Source organism: Pipistrellus hanaki (assembly GCF_964339955.1).
Source record: "Pipistrellus hanaki genome assembly, chromosome: 1".
Lineage (NCBI taxonomy): Eukaryota > Metazoa > Chordata > Mammalia > Chiroptera > Vespertilionidae > Pipistrellus > Pipistrellus hanaki.
The window spans coordinates 69682717-69693858 of record NC_140503.1 but is presented as its reverse complement, the minus strand read 5'-3'; the positions used below and the strand labels follow the sequence as shown (position 1 = coordinate 69693858).

The following is an 11142-nucleotide window of genomic DNA, read 5'->3' as shown; positions in this document are numbered from 1 at the left end:
TTTGCATAAGCTCACACAGTTAGTGACAGTACTTAGGTTGGAAACCAGTCTATCTGATTCCAGAGTGTTGTCCTTCTCTAGGGCAGTAGAAGGGTGTGGGCCCTGTAGTTGGTTAGCCTGCCTGGGAACAAATACCATCGCCAACTAATTAAGTTATTCTGGGTTCTGTTTCATCCTTAGTAAATTGAAGATAACAATAATTCTGAAATCACTGAGTTGTCATGAGTAGTACATAAAGTAACACATGTAAAAGACTTAGAAGGGTGCCTGGCACAAAACCAAACCAGTGGCTCACAGTGTTATTATTCCTTTCACTATTATAGTGGTAAATTTGCACATCTAAACTTGCTAAAATAATAAATTCACCTTTTAGGTTTTTTTGTTTTGTTTTTATAATATTGTTCTACCATGTGCCCTGTGCCCCATGTCCTTATTTTTCCTGAAATCCTGTACATACAAAATGTTTGTTTTATAAATAAATATTACTTTGGGAGGGAGTTAGTTTCAATTGAGGGAGATTCTATGTTTGGTCAGCTTAACAGGAGTTTGAAGGCAGCTAATAAACACTATGACTCATATTTGAAAGTAAAAAATATTTTCTGTTTTCATTTCCTCTGAAAGAAACCATTAACCAGTACAATTATTTTAAAATATCACCTTGCTGTGTCCTTTTGAAAGCTTAACTGTTCAGAACCAAAAAAGAACACTATTTTCTTACAGCCATCTCTGATGCACTTTCTCTCTCCTCATCTTTCTCTTTGGGATGCAGTTGGCTAAAAAAACAAAAACAATAAACGAATTATATATAAGTTATAGTGTGTCCAGTAATTTAATGTGGAAAGGCTTGCGAATCAATCATCGTGTTTGGTGTTGTAAAAAGAGGCTCTTGAAAAGCCCGTGAAACATATGCACTGAGTAACCCAAGGCAGAGAGTGCTGACATTATGGTAGTTCCAGCTGTGTCTACAGATTCTTGAGCCCTTTGCTTATCTGATCTCAGGCAACTTAAAAACCACTTTCCCTGGGAAAGAGTGTGGCTTTAGATAACATCCTCAGTAGACCAGATAACTGGGAGATATATGGCAGCATTCTAATAAGATTAACTAAAGAGCCTTGACCTGTTTGGATACAGAGCCGGTCTGTAGACTGAAAGGTTCCAGGTTGATTCTGGTCAAGGGCATGTTGGTTTCTGGCATATCCCTGATGGGGGTGTGCAGGAGGCAGCTGATTAATGTTTCACTCTCATTGATGTTTCTTGCTCTCTATCCCTCTCCCTTCCTCTCTGAAAAATCAATTATATATATATATATATAAAAGATTAGCTAAAGAGCTTGACAACTTCTCACATCAAAGCCTTTAAAAAACAGAAAAGGCAAGGATGTGGATTCTCCCTAGATGATTGCACCCCTCCTACACCTTGACTTTTAGCCCAGTGAGACTTTGTCAAACTTCCAACGTACAGAATGTAAGATGATAAATTTATTTGTGTAAGCCACCAATTTGTGGTAATTTGTTACATTCCTGTGGCAACAGAAAAGTAACGCAGTTGTTTTTGTCTTTCCTGCTCATTGTTCTCAAAAAGTCATTTGTGGGCTGAAACCAGTTTGAGAGCATCTGTCTGCGGTCTGAAAGGTCCCAGGTTCGATTCCGGTCAAGGGCATGTACATTGGTTGCGGGCACATCCCCAGTAGGGGGTGTGCAAGAGTCAGCTGGTCGATGTTTCTAGCTCTCTATTCCTCTCCCTCTCTGTGGAAAATCAATAAAGTATATTAAAAATAAATAAATAAAAGTCATTTGTGGGATTCTCTGAGGCCTAGGAGGAACACACCTTCCTCCTCAGAGGATGTGGGTTTGTGACTGTCAGGTATGTGAGGACACTATTTGTTAGGGACATCCTCAAGCCAAGGCAAAGTCTGAGATTCCTGCTATATACACCAAGGCTGCCACATCTGTGAGGGCTTCTCTGTGGCCCTAATTTCTCAAGGATTATTTTCTCTCCCTTTTTCTCTCCCCCTGTACCCATTGTCAGAGCAACTTTCTCCACAGTTCTCTAGAATTGGGATGTAAAATACGCTTAGCTTTTTGTATGTCAGCTTAAGGTGCAGAGTATCTCCTGTAAGGCTCCTCATCTAGGGGAGATCGTGGGCCTTAACTTTGATCGTGTTTACAAAGCTTCTGAAATTCCCAAATTTGTAATGGTTGGGAATGCTATCAGGGAAAACGAAGGTTTGATACTCGAGTTTTTTGCTCATCTCTCTAACTCTGAATTACCCAAAGAGTCCCAGATTGTCATTCCTTTCTATCTGTTAACTTCTGATACATTTTTTTTTTTTCAGTTGGTAGTAAGTCTAAATAATCTAGTTCTTCATTACTTCTGTCATTTCTACTTCTAAAAAAAAAAAAATCTTAGTTTGGCAATTTCTCTTTAATTCTGTTTTCTTATTAATCTATACCTAAAAATGTCTAATTGCTTTAAAAAAATCTAATCTATTAATTTATGCCTATTTTCTTTGCCAATATCCCAGTGTAAGCTATTATGGTTCTTTTTTTTTTTTTTTTTTTTTTTTTTTTTTTTTTTTTTTAACAGCAGACCCTTTAGCATTTCTTGCATTGCTGATTTGGTGATGATAAATTTCCTTAGTCCTTTTTTGTCTGTGACGCTCCTGATTTCACCTTCAATTTTGATTGATAGCCTTGCTGGGTATAGTATTCTTGAATTCAGACCCTTCCTTTGCATGACTTTGTATATTTCATCCCATTCCCTTCTTGCCTGATGTGTTTCTGTTGAGAAATCAGTCACTAGTCTGATGTGTGATCCTTTGTATATAACTTCTGTCTCTCTCTCTGGAAGCTTTTAATATTCTTATTTTGTCATTGGTGTTTGCCAATTTAATTATAATGTGACTTGATGTCAGTCTTTTGGGGTTCATTTTGCTTGGGACTCTGTGAGCTTTTGGATTTGTGTGGGTTTCTTCTTCTCTATATCAGGGAAGTTTTCTGTCATTATTTCTTAAAACAGGTTTTCTATTCCTTGTTCAGTTTTTTTTCTTTCTATAACCCCTATTATGCAAATATTGTTTTGTTTCGTGTTGTTCCAAAGCTCCCTTAGGCTCTCTTCCTGCTTTTTATTTTTTTCTAGATACTGCTCTACTTGGGTGTTTTTTCCATCTTGTCTTCTAGCTCACTATGTGGTCCTCTGCTTCTTATAGTCTAGTCTTGATGCTTTCTATTGAGTTCTTTACAGCCATTATGTCATTTTTCTATTTCTCCTTGGTTCTTCTTCATTTTCTCTTGGTTCTTATATATATTGTTGAATTTTTTTTTTTAATTCTTTTCATCGACCTTATGACTATTTCTCTGAATTCTTTCTATGACAAGTTGCTTGCTTCCATTTCGTTTGCTTCCTTTTCTGGTGATGCCTGCTTTTCTTTCATATGCAGGCTGTTTCTTTGTCTCCCCGTGATCTCTCTTCTCCAGGTGTCTGGTTATGTGGTCTTCTCCTGTTTTGATTTAAGGGCACAAAATACAATACAAGGTACAATGCACAAGGCACTGAACAAAAATGTATTCACAATATTAATGACTCCAAATAAAGATGACGACCAGAGAAAGGTGAACTAGAATATAGGAGAGAAGGAAGAAAAAGAAGAAAAAACAAGGAGTGCAAAAATGAAATTGGGAAAAGGAAAAAAAAGTAAGAGAGAAAAGAAAGAGAATAAGAAAGAAGAGGGGAACAAACTATATATGGGGAGAAAACTCCAATAGAACAGCCACTTATCTCAACAAATGCAGCAACAAGTACCTGGAGATGAATGCAAATTATAAACAATAACTAATATCAAGCAAGGCAAGGAAAAATAGAAGCAAAAAACAAAACAAAAAGAAAAAACAAAACAATCTCACAAACAAGCATAAAAAAATCAATATAATCAACAATTTAGCAAACAAGAACAAAAGTACAGAGAGGAAAAAAAATTTTTTTTGATAGTAAAGAAGGAGAAGAGAGAGGTGTGTATGAATTTGGAGCAGGGGATGGAACTTAGATATATGATTAGGGTGAAATTTTAACAGGGGGTAAAAAGAAGAAATAGGGAAAATCTAAAGCAAAACTAAGGTCAGAAAAACAGGACAACAAAACAAAAAAAAAGTGAGGAAGAGAGTGATGGTATAAAGGTAAAGTTGAGATAGAGAAAAATGATGTTAAAGGAAAGATGAAAATAGAATGTAGAACACTAATCCCAAGGTAAAATAAAGAGAAAATAAAATGACACTTTAAAAAAAAAGTAAAATAGTGATATTAATAATACTGATTGAAAATAAAAATGTAATAATTAAAAAGGTAAAATCAAGTGAGGAGAAGAGAAAAAAAATTAGTTTCTTAAGTAAAAGATGAAAAAAAATAAAATAAAAATGTCCAGTAGTGAAGGTCATTCAGTTTCTCTACTCTTCTGTTTGGCACATCTGTTTCCTAGTCAGGACAGTATTGAAGTTCCCCATGTTCTACTGCCCCCAGTGTTGTAAGCCAGTCCAGATTTTTAATCTGGCAGTATCTCTTTCGTATCTTCCTTTATTTGTATTTACGCAAGAGTGGATTTGTGATTAACCCCTGGGTGGCAGTGTTTCTGGATTGAGCTCTGGGTCCATAGGTCCTCTCTAGCTAGTGTTTAGATTTTGTTTTCCCTGTGGCACTTAATACCGGTTTGTTGGGGAGGGGTGGAGGGAGGTTGCTCCAGAGCTGGTTCTCTTGATGGTTATTCTCCCTCTGACCCCCAGGTTCCAGAAAAACAACTTTCCCCTGCAATCTCTTAGAGTGTCCCCAATTGGATGATCCTATGTATTGGGCTTAGTATCCAGAAGCAAAGATTTAAGGAAGGGAAAAAAGAAAAAGAAAGGAAAGAGCCAGAATAAAGTGTGCGAACTCCAGGGCTGCACACAAGTCTGTGCAGTTATTTTCTCCCTTGGGTCTAAGCAGCCGGCACACTTTAAAAATTTTTAGGCTGTCCTTTTGCACCCAGATCAAAATGGGCTGTTTTTTAGAGTTCCCTTCTGTTAGCATGGATCACGTCAGCCCCAAAAGCCATGGATTTTTCTAGGCGCAGACTTCTCCAGGTCTCCAGCTCCTGCCATGTGGGCATTTCTCTCTCTTGCTGGGACCACAGAACTTATCTTATCCCAGGCAAAATCTGACCTTCCCATGAGGGAGAATAGAGCTCCTCTGAATCCACATGCTTGCGCCACTTGGGGACCAGTGTTCTCCAGTTCGCAGCTGTTCAGTGAGTGCCACAGTTGTAGATTCTCAGGCTTTTCAGGCTTCTGAAAACATCTACTCTCCCCTTCAAGATGGCACAGTCTCTGAGCCTGAGTTGGTCGCTCCGGGAAGGAACCCAGCAGCAATGGGGGCTGCCTGGTCAGGGGAGCCCTGTCAAGCAGTCCATCACAGTCTCCTGGAAAATAGCTGTCCCTCAACTCACCAACAAACACTTCCAGTGCGACCACACACTCCCTTTGTTTTCTCACTCACACACTACCTTGCAGTCTGCCTTCCTGTTGGCAGCCATCTTCCAATCACATTAAAATATTGTTTAACAAGCTTACTCAAGTCATCTAACTCTTGGGGATGTAATTTTGTTTAACTTAGTTTTTCCTAGTGTTGGGATCTCTGATGTAATAAAATTACATAGAGGTAATAGAAAATTGCTAAATTATGTTAATTTCCTTTTCAAGAGGTGAGTTATGTTATGCAATGAAGTCTGACTGTTTCAGAACCTGCAGGGCCTAAGGTCACCTTTCAAGCAAGAACGGAGATGCAGACAATTCAAACAGCAGCAGCCTTGGGAATCCCAGGGCTCATTAAGCTGAGCAGTGGCATAAGGACTATAAAAGCCTCAGACATACCCAGAGCCCTAGGGATGAGAGATCCTTCCAATATATATATAGCCAGCTCTCCATTAGGGCTTGACTTACTAGTATAAGAAAGCAGTTAGGAACAGACTGGGCAACTGTGATGGTTATCTGAGAATTTCTCATTTTGCTGGGTTGGAACTGTGAAGAAGGGGCTGGGAGATGAAAAATGGTAACACCCACGTAGCTCCTGACATGCAATGATGTAAGTTTCTTAGATATATTTACTAAAAGATCCACTCACCACCCCTTGCTCTTCTTTTTGTCTCTGAAACCATTTTTATACTCCCTGTTGTCTGTATTTTTTTCTGTATACACTCTGTCATTCATTATTTTTACATTTAAGGAATCATTGGAGATTTCTTCTTCTAGGTTTATACTCTTGGGCGCATTCACATAATAATGAAATTCCTATAGCAGCAGGGAATTCTAGGACTGGTGGTGTCTTCGAAGATGGTTACAAGGTTTGGATTCAATGGGATCAACTGTATATAATAAGGCACTGGATTCATGCAATATTGTGATAAGACTACCTAATTCTACAATAGTTCCTCCTAGATTCTATTTTCTATTTCTTAAATCCTTTTTGTTGCTTTAAAAGAAAATCTTCTTCACTTCTTATAATTTAAAATGCAATAATTCAAAGCCAAAAAAGATTTATTTAGAGCAGAAAGATGATGCCCATCTTCAAAGAATGATGTCTATTTCTTGATGTTTCAGAAGAAATTAGAAAACATCAGATATCTTCAAAAGAAACTCACATGGCACTTAAACTCCAACTAGAAGATCACTTTCCACCATTGTTTTGAAGTTTCTTTTTCTGAGAATGTTTTAGTTCACAATAGGCAAAAATAAACAGGCAAACTAACAAAATATGTGCTCAATTTGGAAAAACCCCCAACAACTTTCAGGAGGAAAACTTTACTTCCATTTTTAGTATTTTCTGCACAGACCTCCCTGGTTCCCTGATTAGAAAAACTAGACAATAGCTGCTCAGCTATCCACAAATAGTCCTCGGCTGGGTAAAGAGCTTGATTTTTGTTCTCTCCCCTTCATGCCACATTTGGGTCTTTCCATGGAGACTTTCATTTCCTTGCTCTAAAGCAGGTGAAGAGGATGGTCCCATATTTGGTGTGAAAGAGACATCCAAAAGTTCCTTAGGCCCCCAAATCTGTCTTCTGCCTGCTCATCTTGAAATAATGTATACAGAGAAATTCCTTGGTATTAGGAATTTTTCTTTTTGAAATTCAGGTACTTTTCTGCATTGTCTATGTAAATCCTTGACACCTAGTTTGAATGACTACCAGATAACTTTCCCTGAATGATTTGAAAGAACCAAGTACAACATTGAATAGGTAACTAGTACTAAAGACAGAAAAATACAAATTCTGTCTCACTTAATATTTTGCCTAGAGCTAGTTCTAGATGGAAAGTATCCTAATCTGGACAGACAGCATCTACTAATTCTTAAGTGTTTCAATGGAAAAAAATGTATCAATGTTTCTTGATTTTTCATTGCAATCCAAGATATTCCCACCTCATGTCGGGGGTGACTGTAGGTGTAGAGCGGGAGTAATGGATATACAATATCTTAGAATGTTCTTTATTTCTTGTAAGTGGATTTATGGGTGTTGAAAAGCCCCAAAGCAGCACAATTCTCATTTCTCTTATCCTTCCCTACAAAATGGGTCATGGTGAGCCTCTTTTGTATGTGCCTCAATAATATGGATCACAACCTTTGTTTTCTATTTTGGTAATTAAAATAATTACCAAATAAAGTGTGTCCCAACAACTATCACACTCATTCTGAATTTGTTGTTTTCCTAAACTTTAAAGGTAAAGATTTTATTTCTTCTAACCTAATCTCTACAAACTTACCAGTTTTTCCTAAATAATTAGTTTCTTGACATGCTTATTTTTAATAACCACTAACCTTTGTACATTGCAATTCACAGCAAAAAAATTCTTCCATCAGTTTGACAAATTATGATGCAGTAAGCACTATAGTACCAGTACACAGGCAAGTAAGAAATGTTTCCTCACTTTGATGGAGTTAGTGATTTTTTTGGGGGAAAGTGTTTGTTGCTCAAAGACAGATTACATTGGATTCTCAAAGCAACTTTGGGAGATATTACTACCGTGTTTCCCCAGAAATAAGACCTAGTGCATGGAAAGATAAGACATTCCCTGAAAATAAGACCTAGCGCAACTTTGGGAGAAAAATAATATAAGACACTGTCTTATTTTCGGGGAAACAGGGTATCCCTGTGTTAGACTGAATAAACAAAGAATAAAACTCAGGTTTAATACCTTGACTGAGATCACTCCATTGGTGCATTAGAATTAGGCATTGGATTCAGATACTTCATTCCAGAACTCTTGTCCTTAAAGAATATGATTCTATCTGTTTAAAAAATGAAATTCTTTTTATGCTCTCATCATCTCATGCCCAGGTCATTGTCTATCTTCCTAGTTTGTTGTAAATACAATTTAAAGGCATTGCAGGAATAAAAAGTTGGAAGAGATACAAAATATTCCTTGTTCTATTTATATAGAAATGTACATTTCCTACCTCACAGAAGTTGCTTAAGCTTTCAGTCTTGGAATAAGATTTATAAACACCAGATTCAAAATCTGATGACTTTTCCCCCTTTTGTCTAACTTAAACCTCTCTTGTTCCAATTCAATTCTTCTAGGTCACTTGGTATTCTTGACTTAGTGAAAAAAGAAAACAATTCAAAGGTGACAGAATTTGTTCTTCTGGGCCTATCATCCTCATGGGACCTGCAGCTATTTCTCTTCTTCTTGTTTTTGTTGTTTTACATGGCTATTGTCCTGGGAAACCTCTTAATAGTGGTAACAGTGCGTGCTGATGCCCGCTTACTCCAATATCCTATGTACTATTTTTTGGGCCATCTGTCCTTCATTGACCTATGCCTGAGCTGTGTTACTGTGCCCAAGATGTTAGGGGATTTTCTACGGCAGGGCAAGATCATCTCTTTTCCAGGATGCCTAGCTCAAATCTACTTCCTGCACTTTCTGGGAGCCACGGAGATGTTTCTGCTGACAGTCATGGCCTATGATAGGTATGTTGCCATATGTAATCCTTTGCACTACCTAACAGTCATGAACTGCCAATTCTGCTTTCAGTTGGTTTTTGCCTGCTGGTGTGGGGGTTTTATCCACTCTATCACACAGGTCCTACTGGTCATCCAGCTCCCCTTCTGTGGCCCCAATGAACTGGACAACTTCTACTGTGATGTCCCACAGGTCATCAAGCTAGCCTGCATGGACACTTATGTGGTAGAGGTACTGATGGTCTCAAACAGTGGTCTGCTGTCTCTTGTCTGCTTCTTAGTCTTGCTCTTCTCTTATGCTGTCATCCTCATTACCCTGAGAACTCGCTTCCGCCAGAGCCAGAGAAAGGCACTCTCGACCTGTGCCTCCCATTTAACAGTGGTCAGCCTGATCTTCGTGCCGTGTGTATTCATCTACCTGAGGCCTTTCTGCAGCCTCTCTGTGGATAAGGTGTTCTCTGTCTTTTACACGGTGATCACACCTATGCTGAACCCCCTCATCTACACCCTCAGAAATGCTGAAATGAAGACAGCCATGAGGAAACTGAGCAAAAAGCATGTGGCATCCTGCTGCTGCCATGATAAAGGATGAGCAGAAAGTGCTGATTTAGAAACTATACTCCTTCTTGGGATACTCTTAACTTATCCTGTACCTGAGAAAATAAATTTGGTGATTTTTGTAGAAAAGAGAAACCAGCATAAAATTATCGCTCTTGATTATAGTTGGAAGTCTAGGTGACTGTCTCAGGTGTTGAATATTAAGCAGGGAATAGAGAAGTCATCACTGCCCCACAAATAATAGCAGTAATTAATCGAATACTAGAGGCAAGATCAACTCTTCTATCCTTTGCTATTAGTAGTTTTCCTTTATTTAATTCATTTTACTTTTAAACTCTATTTGAGTGAAAAAAGATATCACATTTCCTTTGGTGTTTTGCTCTCCAGGGTTTCAGAATCCAGGGTTTGGTGTCAGGAAGTTCCTTCTGATGTCTCATCAGAGTCTTTTCAAAAGCAGTGTGACTCCCTTTTGTCTTGTCTCTAAAGAAGTCTGAAAACATCACTAACTCCCTGTATAGGAGTGGTCACCCGGGACATGTGTTCTGTATTGTGCCAAGTTTTAGAAATGCAGTTGAATAACTCACAAAGTTTATGTGTGGAAAGGGGAGGCTGGGAGTATAGTGTGATGGCAACATTTAGTATTCTGCTCTAGAAGAGGCACCCCATTTCATTTCAAGTTTTTCCTTGAGTGGAATTATGGTGAGGGAAAGCTGATAACTAGACTCTTTAACTGACTATAATATTTAAGAGATACAACCTCTAAAGCAAAAAAATAAAGAAATGAGCTGTCCCTGCCCTTGAGGTTATCATAGTTATTACCTCTCAGTCTCAAAAGCGCTTTGAGGAGTAGATGATATTATTCAACTTCATTTTTATAAATAAACTCAGATTTGTTAAGTGTCTTGCACAAGATCACTTAGAAAAAAATGTAGTCAACCAGGAAAGCTAGTAATTGTATTATAGTTAAGATTAAGCTAATATTTTTCTCCACAGAAAGAGTATTTATCCCAAGTACATGGACTAATTACTTAATTTTGACTATATCTATATAGGAGCTCCAGAACTAGGATATCCCTAAAAACTTTCCCTTAAACATTTATATTTGAGGCTATCTATTTCTGATATAAGGCTATTTAAAACTTATGGCTAGTGAAAGGCATTTATTTACTAAACTAGAGGCCCGGTGCACAAAATTTGCACGTGGGTAGGGTCCCTAGGCCTTGCCTGTGATCAGGACCATCTTCCCCAGATGCCTGCAGCTAGCCCTGCCCTCTCCACTGCCTCTGCTGTGGGTTGCCCTCTGTGTGTGGGGCGACCAGCAGGGTGGGGGCCTTGGCTTGGCATTGCCTACATCCTTATCACCCACCCTCAGTTCCCCATTCACCATCAGGCAACTGGAGCCTGCCAGCTGGGGAAAGGGACCAAGTGATGGTCAGTGCGCTTCATAGTGACTGGTCCAGCAGTCCTTCTGGTTGTTCCACCATTAGGGTCAATTTGCACATTATTCTTTTATTATATAGAATAGAGGCCTGGTGCATGGGTGGGGACCTGCTGATCTGCCCTCATGGGGGCCCCGGATCGGGGTGGGGGTCCCTGCTTGGGGCTGG

The 11142-nt window shown here is 38.7% G+C and overlaps 1 protein-coding gene across 1 annotated transcript; it reads left to right on the top strand.

The window, feature by feature from the left end:
- Nucleotides 1-6353: 6353 nt before the first annotated feature.
- On the top strand, nt 6354-9559 carry LOC311620443 (olfactory receptor 4Q3-like; the record flags this gene model as incomplete). The annotated part of the gene is given in 3 exon segments (XM_084879853.1): nt 6354-6364; nt 8597-9522; nt 9525-9559. Coding segments are annotated over 3 exon segments (972 nt in total).
- Between the last annotated feature and the right edge of the window lie 1583 nt (nt 9560-11142).